The 19,884-nt window shown below is 37.5% G+C and overlaps 1 protein-coding gene across 7 annotated transcripts in view; it reads right to left on the bottom strand.

Moving 5' to 3' along the window:
- PPP6R3 (protein phosphatase 6 regulatory subunit 3) overlaps positions 1-19,884 on the bottom strand; it is a 68,552-nt gene that overhangs the window by 38,392 nt on the left and 10,276 nt on the right. For 6 of the 7 annotated variants that reach the window (XM_054068290.1, XM_054068293.1, XM_054068292.1 and 3 more), the window contains exons 2-14: positions 19,440-19,610; positions 14,331-14,563; positions 12,817-13,003; positions 11,805-11,942; positions 11,243-11,308; positions 10,876-10,988; positions 10,080-10,193; positions 9,283-9,412; positions 8,431-8,583; positions 6,427-6,600; positions 5,847-5,911; positions 4,352-4,467; positions 3,879-3,964 (exon numbers count right to left, since the gene is read on the bottom strand). In XM_054068290.1, coding sequence (XP_053924265.1) covers positions 3,879-3,964; positions 4,352-4,467; positions 5,847-5,911; positions 6,427-6,600; positions 8,431-8,583; positions 9,283-9,412; positions 10,080-10,193; positions 10,876-10,988; positions 11,243-11,308; positions 11,805-11,942; positions 12,817-13,003; positions 14,331-14,557 — 1,569 coding nt within the window. In that variant the 5' untranslated portion in view covers positions 14,558-14,563; positions 19,440-19,610. The remainder of the gene's footprint in view (positions 1-3,878; positions 3,965-4,351; positions 4,468-5,846; positions 5,912-6,426; positions 6,601-8,430; positions 8,584-9,282; positions 9,413-10,079; positions 10,194-10,875; positions 10,989-11,242; positions 11,309-11,804; positions 11,943-12,816; positions 13,004-14,330; positions 14,564-19,439; positions 19,611-19,884) is intronic. The other variant, XM_054068291.1, reaches the window with a different exon arrangement.

Genomic DNA, 19,884 nt, shown 5'->3' with positions numbered 1-19,884 from the left:
GCTCATGCAGCCACATTTTGAGAGGACAAAAGTTAATATACATACCACTTCAACAACTGCAGTTTGCTGGGGGAGGGGGAGGGAGGAGGGCAGGGAGGGAAAGACAGTCAAAACCAAAAGATGCTGTTTATTCAGTTTTAGTTATTACTAACAAACAAGTTAGTCCCCAGTAGAAATTCTGCCCTTACTGCTCTAACAGAAAGAAGCTCAGGATTTCTATCTAGACAGTGTCTTCTTCCCCAAACTCCCCCTTTGGTAACCAACAGGACATAAGGCCCAAAATACACAAGTTCCTTCTCTTGTTTTCTGACAGTTGCTGTAGTTGAAGTATAAACCTGAAAGAAGAAACTAACATTACTCCATCTTAATAAATAAGTGGCAGAATTAGGCCAGAGAAGGAAGTGGGAATGACCACTGCGAATTCCAACAAATAGGCTCCTCATTGTTTAGACCGCTCACTTTCTAACACTAATACACAGCCCAGGCACTTTTGCAAGTAATCCATTCTAACGTGTTGCATTTTTTGCCTAATTTCATAGTAACATTGAGAAGTATTTTCCCTAAACAAAAAGGAACTGTATAGTGATTTTCAAGGCAATGATGAAAAAATTATCCTGCAGAGTGTTATTTATAGGCTTAAGGAAGGCATATTTTCCTCCCCTATAAGTATCGCTCATGACCATTCAATATCTTTACTAATATTTGGAAGGATGCCATAAAGAAACATCTGATTCTTGTACAAACCTATTATTACTAATCTTATAGCATTCATCACTGTACTAGCATTATTCACGCACCTTGTGTAAAGGGAAAATGAATTATTACTTCGCATTTCCTTACCTACATACATGTACCTAGCTGAAGATTAGGCTTAGTGAACTACTGCCTAGTGAACTACTGCCTTCCACCAGAAGGATAATTAGCAGTGGAAAATAAAAATAAACTTTCTGTACAGCATTTTGGGGAAACTGAGATAGTTCTGCTACATGCTCACTTCGAAGTCTGCAGTTATTGTTGTTTTAGAAAACAACAAGAACTTGCTTAAAAGACAGAAAAGCCTAAAGAAGGAGAAAGAAAGGGATAGTATTGACAGATTTACAGTCAACACCCCTGTTTAAAAAACAACTGAAAAAGAATAGTCTCATGGCTGTAGAGGCAGTTCACTTTGTGTGGGTGCCCAAAACCACATAGCTTGTTCGATGATAGTAAAAGATCTCCCTGTTGAGCACCAAATGGCTGAAGGATTGGAAGTACTTACAAAAATCAGTTATTTCCACAGCCATCACACAGCTAACATTTGACATACTTTTTTAAATGAACTTTGCATCATTTGAGTACACATACACATAATGGTCTAAGCTTATCAAGTCCAGTAAGCTGACTGAAGATGATCAAGTATAAACAGTAAACCACAGTTCTGTCACTCAGGTCACAGAATCACAGAAACACACAGAATCACAAGGTTGGAAAGGACCCATTGGATCATCGAGTCCAACCATTCCTAACACTCCCTTAAACCATGCCCCTCAGCACTTCATCCACCTGTTCCTTAAACACCTCCAGGGAAGGCGACTCGACCACCTCCCTGGGCAGCCTGTTCCAGTACCCAATGACTCTTACTGTGAAGAATTTTTTTCTGATATCCAACCTGAACCTCCCCTGACGGAGCTTCAGGCCATTCCCTCTTGTCCTGTCCTCTGTCACTGGGGAGAAGAGGCCAGCTCCCTCCTCTCCACAACCTCCTTTCAGGTAGTTGTAGAGAGTAATAAGGCCTCTCCTCAGCCTCCTCTTCTCCAGGCTAAACAACTCCAGCTCTCTCAGCCGCTCCTCATACGACTTGTTCTCCAGCCCCTTCACCAGCTTCGTTGCTCTTCTCTGGACATGCTCCAGAGCCTCAACATCCTTCCTGTGGTGAGGGGTCCAGAACTGAACACAGTATTTGAGGTGCGGTCTCACCAGTGCCGAGTACAGAGGGAGAATAACCTCCTTGGACCTGCTGGTGACCCCATTTCTGATACAAGCCAAGATGCCATTGGCCTTCTTGGCCACCTGAGCACACTGCTGGCTCATGTTCAGTCGGCTGTCAACCAGCACCCCCAGGTCCTTCTCTTCCGTGCAGCTCTCCAGCCATTCTTCCCCCAGTCTGTAGTGCTGCATAGCGTTGTTGTGCCCCATGTGCAGGACCTGGCATTTGGCCTTGTTAAACCTCATGCCATTGGTCTCGGCCCAGCAGTCCAGCCTGTTCAGATCCCTGTTCAGGTCAGAACTGTGTGCTTAACTACTATATCACTCATGACTAGATTCTGCTCAGCAGCTTGTTTTACACAGGAAAACTTTGAAACAAGTCTAGTCATCTACTCATTAAAAACTATAAGGCTAATTAATAGAAAATTAAGAAAGATGTGCTTAAGGTCTTGCTTTGGGGACACTGAAAGTCTGCACATTAAATGAGGTATATAGTTTTTCAGGCATAAACATTAGTCCTGATAAGCTACTGTTTTAATGCGGAATTCTTTCATGAACTTGCAGAACAGCTCAAACACTCAGACATACCAAATCACTCAAGTTTACAGATGGAGAAGATAGGTCTGTGGAGACCAAATTACTACTACCATCCCCACCTGCTTCCACAGTGCTTATCTTTTAATTAAATGCTAATCCAAGGCTCACAAGAATTGACCATGCAAGCAAAACCAAAGCCTACAACTTTAGAAATTCCAAGACAAAGTACCTTCCGGGTGGCATTTTAGAGATACAAGAATGTGATTTAACGCTTCGTATATCTACTCAACTTATTATTGTTGAGTTTGGAGCAATGTTTTAAATGATGTTTTACTGTTACTACATCAAGTGCATCCAAATAAGTTATTACATAACTGAACAGCTAATTGAAACATTAATGATAAATCAGCTTAAAATTCTGCCTCTAGATGACTCTTGATCAAGTAGTATTTGCTAACAAGAGGAAAATATTATCCTACAAGCAATATGCATTTCTTTCCATTCACAGGTTCATGGAAAAAAAAAACCACCTGTACATCATTTGAGTCTGTCCACAAGCTATACAGTTTCAGCTGAATTTCTATTGCTCCTATTGCCACACATCACACCAGCATTATATTCCAGTTGCTATATTGTGTTGACATAGCAAATTTATCAGTCTCTTACTGTTATTGCCCAATTCATATAGCACCAGCACAACTTAATGAAAATAAGAAAAGCACTGCATTCCTGGAGAAGTCAAGTATATTAAAATTCATTAGTTGGTCTGCTGACATCAGAAACAGCCTCTGTTTATTAAAGGCCCCACGCAACTACAAGTCAACTGTACATTTCATATAATTACACAACACCTCTTAATACTTAAGTTCAGCTTTTATCTAGAAGTGTAATTAGTCCTGCTGTGTGCTGAAGAAATATGACAGGTGCTCAACAGAAGTATTCAAAGTTACCTGAATTAAGCAAGGTCAGTAACACATGCAATGGGATGCAGGTAGCATTTTCCCATTAAATTTACATAGGCTCATTTACATTCTATAGACAAAACACCAGGCTCCTGCAGTTTCAATTTGTGCTCTTCAAGCGGACAGCAGCTTCCAAGGACACAAACTTGAAGCTGTGAAGAAGTTTTCCTTCTTGGCGACTCTATGGGATGAGCTATACAAACTGAGCTACTGCAAGATTTCTGTACAAAATATTCATGATATGGATTTAGCTGAAAAAGAAGCTAAAAGAATTACCAGTTCCACAGCTCAGCAACTAGATGTACTTATTGACACAACTGCATGGTAGTTGCGAAGGCCTGTTGTGCTGCTGACAAAAAACCTGGGGCCAAAGTTAACAGCTGCAATTTCAATACATTACCCACTACTACTTACCAGGTCCACTGTATTCCTCTTGTTAGTTTCTCCTAAGGAGCTTGTGCAGAACGTCTCCCATCGCTCTCTGACCTCCTCTGGAAGTTCTAGCATAGGAAACAGAAAAAAAAAAAAAAAAGAAACAATTTGACACTATTAACAATGCAGCATCACTTGGTTTTCAACTGTTCTCTTACTGTAAAGAACATAAACATCCTCCTAAATTTATAAGGATTGCTCAATCTAGCAAACAAGCCCAAACCAAGCAGGTCAGCGTATCTTCACAGCTATTTCAGAGAGCTTTGAATACTGTTTGGAAAAAAAAAGAGAAAAAGGATGTAAGCATGTTTAAGGATGGCTGGTTTTAAATTGAATGCATCAGAAATAAGTAATATTTTTCTTCTTTTATCCAACAGCTGCCTTTAAGACTGATTAATTTTCTAAAAAATTGATAACAAAAGCCATAAAAACAAACCTAAGACCATTAACTTTACCTTTAATGAGCTGCTGGACTAGTGTACTGTTCGGACCCTTATCTGTACTATGTACAATACAGTTCGCTATCCTTGTCAGATGACCCATATAGCCATTCCGTCTTCCTCCTTCAGCTCTGCAAGAGACAAAGGGAATTCAACTGCCCACACTGAGACCAACTGTGCTACTAAATTTTGCTGTAAATCACTGAGTGAAGAAGTTACACAAGACAAAGAGCATAGGAGTTCTTAAGCAGAAGAACTGTGTCCTAAAACCAAAGGTTCACAAAAATACTCCAGAATTTAAGATACCAGCTGGTTTGACTACACTGAGCCAACTTTTTACTGTATCAAACATCAGATTTTCACCAGCAGAAAGCAGTTACCCTTAAACTTCTAGAACAGCTCAAAGTAACATTAAGTGACAGAATACAAAAGCATGGGGAAAAAAAATCCATTTCCTGAAACAGCTAAGCTAAAAATACCTCTAAATTACCCTAAAGACTTATATTTTATATTTGGAGTCATCCCTGTACAAAATTTGATAAAGGGGTAAATTACTTATGAATTACTTAGTCTGCTTGTTTCTCACTAAAAAAAAATCTATTCGTTCCAGATAAGAGCACAATTCCGAGGTTTACAACAATATTTTCCACATTAACATTTGCAAATATGAGACAAAATATTTAATTCATCCATACAGTAAGCATTGGAACATTCTTATGCAATCAAAGAATAGTTTTAGATAAAGTTAAATAAAGTCACTTCGTCTCTTCAAACCATCCTCTTCATCTACTTCAACATCCTTATTTTTAGGAGTGTTACATTAGCCATAAACCTAATATCCGATTCGCATCAAACTTTGGGTTGTGTAATTGTCTCAAATACACCAGCAAACCAGTAACACTATCCCAGTCAGCCAATTCAGTATTTTGACCAATGTTAGCACCAACATTTACTGTTTAGTACGTCCTGAACCAAACTTATGAGCCTTAAGATAGCTATTTTACCACCTCAAGTGAAGACTGAGGGTTTTTTCTTCTGCTATGAACAGATTCAGACAACATTACCTATTTGAAACCTCCATCCTTTCACAGCCACATACTTTTAGAAGGTTTTCCATTGCTGAGGACTTTGCTTTTATTACTTAAGAATCTGTTTCCCAAATATTAATATGCTTTGATCTGTTTGTAAGCTATTTATTACTGCTTACTAGAGAAAAGTATTTCCTGTCCTCTCAAAACTTACGGTATGTTTCTGTACTTAAGAATGGGCAGACTTCAAAAATTATACTAATAGCTATACACAGCAAGAATGACAAACTATTATATTCTCAAATGATCATGAGGAAAAAAAAGGCATTAGCATGCTACCAAAAAGAGAAAGCTTTAATCTGGATATTAACATATAAATGTTTTTAATGCTGGGCAGATCATTTATGAACTAGTCATACATTCCTTTCACAAAACAAGTCTTACTCAGACAAATGCAGGGAATAAGAAAACTAGTTACTTACTGCTTCTTCTCATTCATCTCCCATGCATCAAGTATTCGTTCTATTAATTGGCACTTAAGGAAGAGCTATCAAAAAAGCAAAATATGCTTAGTAGCAGTGAAGTGGAACACAATTATGCATTTTACAGTTGATTTTAACAAATTAAAGTTTTACACGACAACTAATTTCAAGTTTAGGATACTCTCATTACAGAGTTTTAAGTCCAGAAGCAGCAGATGGATTCCAACCAGAAATCTAAAACCTTAATCTGCATTACTGCTACTTCTCTTTATAGCTGCTGAGTTGTAGTTGGCTTAAAGCTACAGAAACAGCAATTTTAATTCTTAAACAATTAGAGGAACACGATTCCGAAGAAAATAAATACTTGCAGCTCTGCACACATGCTCACTTTGGGGCAGCAAAATGTTTACTTTATGGCACTTTCAGCTTTAACACTCTGAACAGACATTCTAAGAAAAAACAAAAATATTCCTGTTGATTCTACACAAAGTAAAATTTGTTTATATTTCATTTAGAAGGAACTGTAACAATAGCCTGGAGACAGGAAAACTCAAGAGATTCCCAGTAACCCACAACTTACATGTTTCAGTAAGAGATTGTCTCCTTGTCCCTTCAGTAAGAGATTGTCAGTGGAATCCTGATCTGTAATTGTGTCATTTTTTGTATTTTCAAGAGGACTGGCAAGAATCAGTGCAACACAGATTTCTACTTGAGTATGCAAGAAGTTATTCCACGTATACTTAAAGAACATGTCCTGAAAAACAAATTCAACAACGTTTACACACCATCTTTTCATTAAACATAACCAACAGTCTCACCCCAGCAAGCCATTTGAACGACAGATTATCACACTGGATCAGAACAAAAGCTCAACTGTAACTGGATTTATCACATGGATAACCAATAACACTTTAGGAGAACAAAAGCAGGGAGGAATGACACTCCCCACTTACATTCTTTCTGCTAGCTGCAGCACAGAAGGTTCCAGAGTCAGAAGCCCTATTTACAATCTTAGTCGCCCTTGACAAATCTCTCCTTTTTCAGTTCTCTTAACCTTGTGGCATCTACAATACCATTTATCATGTTCTTCTCACTTCAATGAGATTCCTTACAAAATCATGTCTACCTGTTTCGAACCTGTCATCTACTAATTTTATTATTCTATTACATAAAGCTACTTCAGATAATCTACAGGCAGTGGAAGACTGTTAAACACCTTATACAAGGCGGACAAATATTGAGATTCATTTAGTCATGTTCCTAGTTCTCCACATTTAAACATATGAAAGATTTTTTCAAGTTTCATGCCCAGTTATTTTAGACTACTACTTATAGCAAAACTGTAATGATGAAATGATTGCAGTCACTGGTAAATGAAATTAGTTATGAAAATATGTGCACTGATTAAACAATTAAAGTTTCATTAAAAATCCAGTTAAAGACTCCCAGATTTCGTTCAGTCCCCCTACACTAATGACATCCTCCCATAAAGATATGCTACTGGATCTAGAAAATTACTTTTTCCAACAGTCATGTCTGCACAGTAAAGCATGTGCTGTTTCAGCAAACAGCGTGAAGCACCATGAAGTTTCTATGGCTATAATTATTTTCTTTTTCCTTATGCAAGACCTGCAAACAGAAGAACATGTTCAAACCTCACTTAATTTAGTTTACAAAATATTGTACTTAAAAGAACATGCAAGTGTTCATAGCATATACATTCCCTTAGACAACATATCTAGGAAGAACTTCACTTACAGTGAAGTTAGCTATTTGCATACAAGTTAGCAGCTATCTGCAGATAAATTGAGATGAAGACATTACTATCACAACTGTATTAATTAGTCAAAGGCAAAAGATTTTAGACTAAACCAATTTAGGGCAGAGGAAATATTTACACTACGTTTGCAACTGCCTACTTAGAAGCAGAAGTTTACATATTGTATTCAGAGACTGTAGCATAAGTTCTAGCATGTTTCACTAGTTATTTTTTTAAGTGATACCCGTATCGGCATTTTTTGGGCAGCCTAAACACAAAGAATATGTTCCACTATAGTACATGTAAGAGGTAGGAAGCACTCAAAGCACATGCTCCCCCCATTGGCAAAAAGCAGTGAGTTCACCGACAAAGTTTGTTGTGCAACATCTTGCTTTCAGAGATTTGAAAGTGTACGGGCTTCCAAGAATAACTGTCCCTTAGTAGGGCAATGCTGAGATAATATTCGGCACCCCAAATGGTAAGAAAGGAAAAAAGGTTTTGCAGAAACAAATTAGGAAAAGAACTAACAGCAGGGAAGCCCTGAACACGGCTGAAAACGCAAGAAGATGCAGATAAAAAAAAGGCTTGTTAAGGAAATCACTTCATTTATTTATGAAAGTAGAGGGAATATGAACCATTCAAGTGATCACAGGAAAATGATGACTTCAGACAGATGAATTCACAGTAAAATCCAATATTAAAAGTCCTTAAATGGTATAATCGAACCCACAACACAAACAGTTTGAACAGCTAGGCTGAAAAATATGCTATAATTAATCTGCAGTGCAATCCATAAAAATAAAGAGGACGGCATGAAGTCCTTACCAGTATTACTCCTATGCTGTTAAGTTCTATAAGTTCCTGATTTACACTGCTTGTATTTGTCTGTAAAAGGCTAGATATTAATCTAATAACATTTAAACGTGTGTTTCCCACAGGTGGATCCAATACACCCCAAGTTGTCTTCATGACGCTTTTCTGAAAAAGCAAGAAGATACACATGTAAACCCCATTGAAATACCTTTAAAAAAAACCAGATAATCATTAATACGCACAATAACAGTCCTGCTTAAAGATATATCTAATCATTCGTTGAGCAAGTCTTAACTTTTTTTGCAAAACAGCATTTTAGTTCTAAACACCATAGCTCATTTTAACTCCACAGACAGGAAGCACTAAAAATTACAATACAAAACAGACTACACTGTAAAAATTTATTGTTAACTACAGACAGGATCTCAAAGTAGATGCATTCTAGCCAACCTTGAAAGGAATTCAGATATACTTCCTAGGAAACACTTCTTACTGATTAATCCACATACAGCTCTGGTCTACACTGCTACAATATATACAAAACAGCTGGGCAGACAGTCTAAAAATTTTATCTCTCAACCACCTGGGCTTTATTCACTCACTTTGTCCCCCAGGTCTGTCTTATGGACTGTGGCACCCAGTTCAGTGCTCTTCACTGGCAAAATTTCAGCTAAATTTGAGTGGAAAAATATAAACAGATCATAGCAAAAGCTCCTTAAATTGCTTAAATCCATTAAAAAACCCAAAGAATTTAACATGCCATGAATATGGCCTACTCGGACCATGGGCAAGTCTAGAGGAATTGTACAGGCCTCAAGTGGATCATACCAAAGTTGCAAACAACTGAAGTATCCATTCACTTACTTTTGGAGGCTCAAGCAGGAGTTCATGGAAGGCAGAAAGTCGTGCTTTTATGGCTTCTAAAACGCTTTTGTTGACCGAATATGTTGAATTGCTCATTCCTGGAGGACAGATCTCTATATGGCCTTCAAATCTAAAACATACACAAGCAAAATTTTATCATTATTAGTAGAACTAGTTGTGAAATATCTTTGAGGCACGATTGAGAGTGTCATGGTTCTGAAGGGATGTGAAAAGAATGAAGAGGCAAGTAAAAATACAAGGTTGCAAATAAGTAAGGCGTGAACAGTAGTTGAACAAGATTCTTACAAACACAAGTCCCAGTATTTGTAAGTTTATAGAGCTTGGTATCTGCCTCAAAAGATGAGAATAAGAGCTTCACTCATCTATCCTGAACAATATAAGCAAACTGAATGTACTACACAGATTTGTTCAGTGGTTTCTCCAAGTGAAGCTGTAATAAAATTCAAAATAACTTTTTAAAGCTCAATACTCTCTCACTACGCTGTACATGCTTATTCTATTCCTTGTATCCAGAAACAAACAGATGAAATGCAATTAATCTGATCTGTGAAATGGCATTTCAAACATCATGTAGAAAAAACTGCAGAAGGACCAGCCACTTGGTGGGAGTGCCACGATGTCAATCACTTAGTTCAGTCTTTTACTTCTACAGGTACAAGAGGCCACAGAAATGATTCAGTCATAAGTACACAGAAGACACTTGATACTGCTGGACAGTAGCTTAGTTAAATTAGACAGGCAAATTTAAGTGAACCAAGCAAAATGATAACACTCACGTCTGTCGTCTGGTCTCAAGTAAGGTCAATAGTATTTGGATTGCACTGACTATTGCAGATTCATTTTTTTCTTTATGAAATATATTAGACAGCAGCTGCTCTATGATTTCTTGCCTGAAAAGAGAAGCACTGGCATCAGATATAACACTACTTCAGGGTACAGCTGTTAGCAGAAGTAGCTACCCTGACAAATATAAAATTAATAAAGCGATAATACATAGAAAACTAGTAGCTATTTAAAGCTCACAGGTACCACTAGGACAATCACTCCCATACACACTGCCCCAATGGTATTTTCATAGTCCCTCCATTGACCTAGTTTTTTGATCCGACAACCAACCGTACAAAAAGGGAGTTGCCAATCAGATCCAAAAACTCATTCATCTTTCCATAATAGCCACATAAACCTAAACCTATAACCAGCAAAAGGAAGAAGGGGATACAGGAGAATCTTCTCTGGCAGAAATACAGACTTAAGATTAACTTCAGCAACAGATCAAAACCAAAGCCTCAGATATATACTCTGCACAGTATGAAGCTGACATCCACATCTCTGGTCCTGCTAACTTTGTCAGCACAGGAAATTTTAATGAGACAACCCACCCCCCCTCCGAAAGCCCTCCAGGTGGGTTCTGCTTACTTGCAGAGTTATTTTGAATTACACAGACAGATGATGAGTAGCAAAGAAAATTCACTTGAAAAGCATAGCTTGCCATTGCTAAAGGTTTTCAGGGTTGAAAGTTAAAATGTATTTATGAATGGAAAATAAAGTCAAAAATTCATCAAGCCAACTTACTTCTCTAGGCTTGCAAGCAGTGGATCTGGTTCTGAACTGTTCTGTACTTGTAACATCTGGTCTCTGCTTAGACGAATAATTTCACAGAGTGACTGTGATGCATTTGAATGCCTCTGGAACAGAAAAACACAACTTCACTATAAGAGTAATAATGCTCTGAACTAATTCTTCAGTTAAAAGAAATGAAACTTTCAACTTGGGCAGCGGAGAGAGCAGGGCAAGGGGCTCCTTCACATGACCACACTTAAATACTGGAATCAGCTTACTGAAAAAAAAGCACGGAGAAAACGGTAAGACCAGCACTTTAACATTATGCTGTACAGGAACTTGCTGAACATATCCAGAAGAGTGTCAGACCAATACTTACATCTTCGTCTTGAGACGGATGTACAATTTCCACAAGCCGCTGGATAATTCTCTCCTCATTTAGCCACTGTAAAAGTGTTTTTGAACATTATTAAGAATGTTATCCAAGTGAATGAATAAAATGAATTAATTAAAAGAAGTTGTTTGACAACTGCCATGAATTATGTCGATAATTCTTAACAAGAGGACTAAGAATACACGAGAAGAAAGGAATAACGTAAAATTAGTGTTTCTGAGCAACTCTAAATAAAAAAGTATTCAGTATAATGTCTAAAGAAACTTTCTGATGCAAAAAGAAGTGTTCAGTAAGGTCTAAATCATTTTTATAACTGCATCTGGCAGTTATAATTTAGATACTAGACACCAGGGGAAGAGAACAACCACTCAGTTGTCCTCACCAGTGTTATGACTTCACTGTGAATGTACTAACAACTCCAAGCAAAAAGCCCCACGCATCTGATTTCAGCACATTTAAGAAATAAGCTTGGTAAAACCAGCAGAACATTAAGTAATCTTACGGTTCACACACGTCAGCCAAAAATCCTTTAAAACATTTAACTTACATTTAACACTTCTTGCCGGGGCTGTGGAGGTTCTATGCAAGTCAACAGCCTGAGCAACAAGTCCATGATAGCAGAGGTCCCTATGTGCTTAATAATGAGGTCCACAAAATCATGCTTCCTCTTTAAAAAATTCACAATCTAGAAGTTGAAAAGAAATAAGCTTACATTTGCTTATCTGTATTTTTCATGGAAAATTACACCAACCAGTTTTAGTTTCTCTCTTCTACCAAACTGAGAAAATAAATGAAACTATTTAAACATTTCTGCCACTTAAAGTTTGCAGTACAGAGCAAGTTAAAATGGTACACACAGAGGAGCATAAGTGGCACAGGACAGATCCATACTAGGTGCAGTGTGTTTTGGGCCTCCTTTCAAGCCCAACTTTCTGACAATAAACTACTTATAATCCAATGCACAGCTTTCCTTTTTGGTACGAATTACTCTCATTCCTGTTTAGTGAGCAAAGCTTGACATGACAAAACCTTAACATACTACAAACAAATACAGCTCTTGCTAAATTAAAGATACAGAACAGTGTCACAAACTTAATTTGCTCAGGTATGAGAGTCAGTCATTGCAGCTGTTTGCAGTATTGGGACAAATGAACACAGTATAAAAACATTTCTGAACAAGGATTCCAAACGTATCTCACCTTGTTCTACGACAATTCTTCACACCAAATTGGACCCACTTCCACCAATTCAATTCACTAACCTTCAACTCTAACAGCAATTAATGCAAATATTACCGAATAAAAACACTAAGAAAAACGTAAGCACACTCATATTGATTGCACAAATAACTCAGGCAAATCTAAATCAAATACACCTTACCCACCCAGAAATATTTTTTAATCTAGTGCATACAAAAGAAGTTTGTCTTCAGCTAATATGGAACTTGAATGCTGTCTTTGATTGCGCTGATAACCCTCAAATGTGTAGTCTTAAAGCAGCATTGCCCAGTACAACTTTATTAGAACTCTTGTTAAATATGAGAGCTTGCATATAATTACCTGCTCCGGTTTTCTGCTTATAAGAATACTTAGCACCTTGCTGAAGAAACTTGCCAGTAAAGGGTTCAGAGGAGATTCATTTAAGAGGAAGCCATACAGTTTCATAAGTAAGGATTCTTCTTCTCCCAGCCTATCATTGATTTGTGAGACATCTGATGTAAGCAGCTCACATGATATGTTTGGATATCTGGGGAAAAGGTATAAAAAAATTACCCACCATTCATACTTCAAAAGCTGTCATACTTCCAGCTCTGAATTCAGAGCCTGTCAAGGCTTCTGACCAAGTTCTCAGGAACACCTGGTCTGCATTAATTAAAACAGCAAACCAGTGAAAGGTAACATAACTACACATTCAGCCTATAAGCTCCGTTCTGTTTCCTCCTTTAAAGAGCAGACTACTCTGTTCTTCAGTAGCAATTCGACAACACTAGGAAAATCAGGAAAGGAAAGGGCAAGATTTTATTTTAAGATCTATTGTTAAGTCCATCTGTTCCACTGTTAAATAAAACTTTGTTCTATTTGTTCCATCCACATTGTTAAAAACACATGCATATATAAAATCTAAATTATGTAGAATCTCAGTAAACTAGTCGAAGTCCGACAAAGCCTGCAAAATTAGCTAGTACTGCTCCACAAAGTCAAAATTACAGTTCAGAACATGGAATAATTAAACTAAGAGGTCATTGAGACCAGTAATTTCCTGCACTTGACAACACTGTTACCCACTCGCACTGAAGGTAATTTTGACAGCATCAGCAGCTTAAGGTTTTTAAGTGAAAGATGCTTCAAATTTCAAACTCGAGTAGAAACACAGGAAGCTTGGTTCAACCAGAAATGGTGAAGCATTGCAACTAAGAGTTTAGCTTATTTCACATTATTTTTTTACATACTGTTTTAAGGAAAAAAAGCCAAACAGCTTTCTGCATAAACAACTCTAAAAACAGGCCAAAAATGGTAGGAGTGCTTTTATACAAAGTGCTAGGTTGACTTTCAAGTTTGAGCCTTATCAAACTAGCTGATAACCCCATTCTTACAGTTTCAGCTCTGCAAAGGAGAACACCAGCAATTAAGTACCTTCTTCCAAGGAGCACTACAGGACTTCTAACAAGCACCTTCAAAACATCTTACCAATTGGCCATAAAAAAAGCTAAACACTTAACTATACTACCAAAATGGGGTTTCTTCCAAGTATTTAATTAATAATCACACCCACAAGATTCTTCATGGAAGTTTTGAATTTTACTTTTTTTATTATTTTTTTGTAAGCTTCCTGTAGACAGCAATTGTTTTGGAAAACGTTTGTGGATAAGAAGCCTCCACTGGAACAATACACAAATATTAGAATTATTTTAAAAGCTCTATAAAGTCCCTTGAAAACAAACAAACTCTGAGGATACCAGTATTGTAAAAACAAGCACAGAGGGATTCAAAACACACTATCAAATTAACTGTAGTCAGTTCCCCTCCTTCTTTCCACCTTCCCAAGTTCCCCCAACCCCTAAAAGTTTTCCTACTTATATCGAATTTTTTCATCCATGTCTTGAGGTGGCTCTTCAATAATAAATGAAACTAGATCTTCCAAACACTCTGATTTCAGCAGAAACTCTATAAGTTTGCGATTCTGAGCCTTGCACTCTTGCAGAACATCCTCTTCATCCATCAGTTCTTTCAGCGTTACATCATCTCTCTCTAGAAGTGTATCTATGTGGGATGACGAATGGAGATCAAATTTCCAAAACATGCTGGTCTGGATAAGAACATAGACAAAGCATTAAGTTTACAAATCTATTTAAGCAGTATCTGTAGTATTTCATAGCTTCTAACCCCAAAGGTACTTGTATGCATAGAAACTGTCTAGAACTCAAATGAGACAACAGTAGGTGCGATGATCAAAAGCTACAAAACCAGGCTTGATTAAAGATGACTGAATACTCCATTGTAATTTTTGTACCTTTATAAATAGCCAATATTCTAACACCCAAGACAGTTGGACAGCTCCAGGGTTTTACTTACATGAAAGGAACATGCTAATCTGAATTAAAGAAAAAAGGATAACTTTGGTTTTCTATTTACTGAACTTGTTCTTTCCAACCTTTATTTTCAATCTATGTATCAAGTCTCAGATTTAGACCAACTTGCTCAGCAATTACGTGTAAAAACAGGTCTAGAGGTGGAGGAATTATAGTAATTTTAACTTGCAGGCAGCACACAAAGTGCTGGAGCTAATTTCAGCACAGGACCTACTCTCTCACTTTACCTCCCTCCACAAACTTGACACAGGAGAAAGAATAAGGGACAATAAATATCTTATGCAAACACACAAAAGGGCTGCAGCCCCAGCCACTGAAAACGCCAGAACAGAAACATAACAATGAGGAACTTAACTTTTCCTTATAAAATGCTTTGGCAACTCCACATTAATCCTGTTGCTCTAAGACACCTTGCAAGCAGTTGCTACCAAGACAACACACTATTAGGAATGAGTATTTCCATCTATGATGGACCAAATAAACTCCTGCTTTCACCTCTCATTAAGCTCAACACAAGTATTCACTCCATTCTCCACTCTCCAAAACAGGGCTTTTACATGACATTTAACCTCTGACACAGTATCAGCTAGACTTACATGAACACAGAATTTAAGTGCACTGAAAGAGATACTACAGATAACGAAGAACAGTAGGAGAAACTTTTCTTTCATTGCAATTGGAAACAGCAAGGTTTTGAGCAGTACTCAAATTAGGAAAGCAGCAGTCCTTTTGCTTCTTTAGTAACTGCCTTCCAAATGTGAAGAATTAATTCAATATGGTAATTACTGCTGTGCATTAGTTACATCACCAGCTGCAAGGACACTTAACTATCGCAGAGAATGTAAGGGAACAGTCGTATTTTTAGCAAGAACACTTCCATAAGCTGCAGGTTGTATGCAGGAGTAAGCTTCAAGAAAGTAACTGTGCTTTGTCATGCACTCTTAAAAAACACAAAATTAAATAGCAATACCCAATTCCTACAGAAACTAAGAGGTAGACAGCTTTAAGAACATATTTCTGAGTTAAAATAGATTCAGCATGCACACTACAGCTACTTAGAACAGCCAAGTGTCAAATTTAACCATTACACGCTGACCACTTAATACTACCTTACTTCACTTAGTCTTTTATCAGAAGCAGTAAGCATACATAACTGCCCCTAAATTACATAGCTTTCTGTTTAAAGATACAAGAATCAAACAAAATCAGCCAAGAAAAGGTACAGATCATTTCAACTGTAGTATCGGTACTTATAATACTTGCATGGGATCTCAGATCACTAAGTGGATTAAAAAAAACAGGAAAAAAACCTCTTTTCTACTGAAAGTATTGGTGAACTTACAATCAAGAGTTAAAAACCACCTGATGTCACAAATTAGCTTAAATCAAATTATGTCAAGTTATTATTGAAGACACTAGCTTGTGAGTATTGAGGTCACACACATTTACTGTATGCAAGGGAAATTAATGCATTATTAAAGTCACAGGATATTTTGGGTTTTTAAGCCTCTAAAAAGTAGATCAAATCCCTCACCTTGCCTCAATTAGTGAAAGTAGCATCTTTGCAATAATCACTATCAATGTTAATTCCAAATACAAGACTCTTTGCAGTGATTAAAGCTCATTCGAGTAGCTTCAAATTATTTCTTACGTATTTCAAGAGAAATTCAACAACAGAAAATAGCAATAACAACAAAAGAGGCATACTACTGCAAACATGTTACTGTTATTATTTCACAAACTGTCTCCCAGGCAAGCTCTTTTAGGGCCTGCTCCCTCAACATGTCAGGTTCAAGCCAGAGATTATTCCATCACTTTTCAACAGGAGCCCAGGTCCTTTCAAATAAGGAAAAATAAACAACATAAAATGTGCCAAAGCATAAGTCCAGGAACCCTGAAGAGAATTTTCTTAGGTATTATCACTGGTGATAATCTAGAATCAGCCAACCATAGTTCTGAACAGAAGTTTTAAAACCAAAAAGTTATTGTTATTCTTCCCACAGCCTACTGTTCTAACTCTTCCTCTCAGATCCTACCAATTCTGAAGTTCTGAACTACCTTCATGCTTTTTCAAATTTCATTACCATTAACAGAGAAAGAATTAGGCCTTCTATCCACAAATCAGGAGGGTTCTTCCCAAAATTTCACTACCTGCAAACTTACAATAAACTCCACAGTTCAATTGGGCTAAGTTACTCTCAATGTTAAACTCCACTGCCAACATGAGCAGAAAAATCACAACATTCAGATTCAATGCAAGATGTAAAAGACTAACAAATACAAGACGTGCTGAAGATTAGATACTACAAAAAGCCAAATAATCCACAATAATACTAAAAACTCTCAGATACAGGAAGAAAAATTCTGTTAAAAAGTGATACAGCTGCTGCAGATATTTGACTGTCTTTTGTACCATGAGTTAGCTTTCCATAATCTCCGAGAGTGCTTTCCATAATCTCCAAGTTCCCAGCAAGCAAGACTAACCAACTTCCAATTCACATAAACAGTACTTCGAAAAGCTTACATCAACTTGCCAATGTACAATTCAAGATCTTAAGAACACCTTGCATTCCGAAAAAATATTGCTTTGTTTACCTAGTTAATATTAACAAATTCTTCTCCAAATGAATGCCGAAATAACACTTCATGTACCCAGCCCAGCCAAACAGCCAAAAACTCCCGCCACAGCACACACAAAAGAGAGGAGAAGACAAGAATGCATCAGAATGGAAGCTTACAAGGGCAAGGAGCAGCAAGAGCAAGAGGCTTCCCTGAAGCCAGAGGTGCCCTTGCAGAACCACTTCACTTCTCTGCATCAGACAGAAGAGGAAACATCCATCAATCAGGTGATGCTGGAGCCCAGTAAGGCAGCCTGATCTGCTCCCCAGACAAGAACCAGCTTAACAAAGAAAAGGCAACAGGTGATAGTAGTAGGAGACTCTTCTGAGAGGTACAGAGGCACCCAATTGCCAGCCTGACCTGCTCTCCAGAGAGGTGTGTTGCCTACCAGGGGCTCACACCAGGGATGTCACCAAGAGATTACAAAGCCTTTTACAACCCACTGACTCCTATCTGCTGCTATAGTTGCACATGGGCACCAGTGATACAGCCAGGAGCAGTCTGAGGGGTATTAAACTAAACATCCCAGAGGAGGGGACTGCAAGCAAAAGACATGTGGTAGTTCCTTCTTGACCAGGAGAGAAACAGAACTGCATGAATACAGTAATTTTCATAGCATCCTCTTTAACACCTGCCACCTCATCCTCCTAATGAGGTGGCAAATTGCCTAATAAGTAGGGACTCTCACTCCCATATTAAACAAGGGAAGAGGGAGCCTGCTATGGCTGCAGAACAGTTAAGAACTGAGACAGAAGTTAAATCACTTTCATCCTTCTTTATCATACTAGCTGCACTTCTAACTAGATCAGAACTACAAATATTCTTTTACACGATAATATACATCCATCATGCACATACATGCACACACTCCCCATTATGACTTAATGCCCCAATAATCAATCACTCTGACATGCCAAAGTACATAAACAAGTCCAAACTAGTTAATGTTTATTCAAAGACACTACTCCCTCAAAATTCAAAAGGTCATAACCATCCAGCAGAAGCACAAAGATCAGCTAAAATGCACAGTTTCCAATGAAGTTAGGAGCAATTTTACAACAAGCAACAAGTGTATCCTTGTCAATAACTACATACTATCTCAAACCATGGGTTAGTAAGTGCTAATAAATATAGATCTCAATTACCTACAATAACTACAAATTAGGCACTGATCTTCGCTGCCTAAGTAGAAAAGATTAATCATTTTCTAGTAACTCTAATTCAACACCCAAACATTTACGCATTTAAAATCTTCATTGGTCACAGAATTCACTTAGGTTCTTCAGAGTTTGAATTCTCCCAATTATCTTCTAAAGGGAAATGAAGATTATCAATTTACATAGAAAAGCAGGTGGATCCATATTTTATAAAAAGCAAGCTAAACTGTCTTCTAGGTACCTATGCAATCTTTTACACTGAAGCCCACAGTTTAGTACTAAAAATTCAATTACAGAAGACAGTATTACCACACTTCAATATAATAACCTGTAGCGCTAAACATCATTCATCCCTAATATATGTCAGTTCATGAACAAATTTGCTTTGAAACTCTTTCAAAGAACTGGAGGCTGGGAAGAAGATACACCCCCTAGTACAGAACTAAAACACTTGCATCCTGTAAAATAAACAGAATAACCACAACAGTGTATTTAGACGGCCTCTGATTCTCACTGTAGGGCACAGAAAGAAAAGAGTGCTGCAGCAGAGTGGGTTAAATGACAAAGCTAGAAACAGCCAGCAAGAAAGCAGTCAGAAAAAAGCTGCAAGGAAAGGGGAGGAACGAACACGAAGTCTGAACTGCAGGAGGAAGAACAGCTTGGAAGTTGGTAAATGTGAACCTAAAGAAACTGGGTAAATAAGCCTTTAGTGGACATCAGGAATATGAAAAAACTTATATCGTTCAAAATTTTAATAAGGCCTTATAGATTCAGAAGCTAAATCTACTGCTGTAGATGAAGTTTAATAGTTTCTTACCTGTTAAACACAAAAGTTTGTTAAAAGTTAGAGAAACAGAATGATTTGTATTCTCTCAGGCTCCTTGCCCATCACAGGGTATCCTGGCAACAGCAAAAAATCTTTCAATCTACAGTATTAGCAGATTAGCAGGACTGAATTAGGATTGAATTAGATGAAGCAGATTTCTCCCTACAACGACAAAAAATACATTTTGTAATTTAATACTGTAAACAGGTTCTATTCAATAGCTAAACAACTACACGAACACTAAGCATTACTTGGCAGAGAATAAGACAAATGAACTGAAGAAGGAAACAACTTCCTAGGAAGAAAAGCACCAGTTCAGCACAGCATTCTCTGAGAATAAATTCAAAAGCAGCCTGGTTTTTAAATCAGCTTTAACAAAACATCCCTCTAACTTTGGGAGACAGAGGAAGAAACTTCCCTTTAAACTGCACTTGAC

Source organism: Cuculus canorus, chromosome 5, assembly GCF_017976375.1.
Source record: "Cuculus canorus isolate bCucCan1 chromosome 5, bCucCan1.pri, whole genome shotgun sequence".
Lineage (NCBI taxonomy): Eukaryota > Metazoa > Chordata > Aves > Cuculiformes > Cuculidae > Cuculus > Cuculus canorus.
The sequence above is the reverse complement of the archived record's forward strand: the minus strand, read 5'-3'. Positions and strand labels throughout refer to the sequence as shown.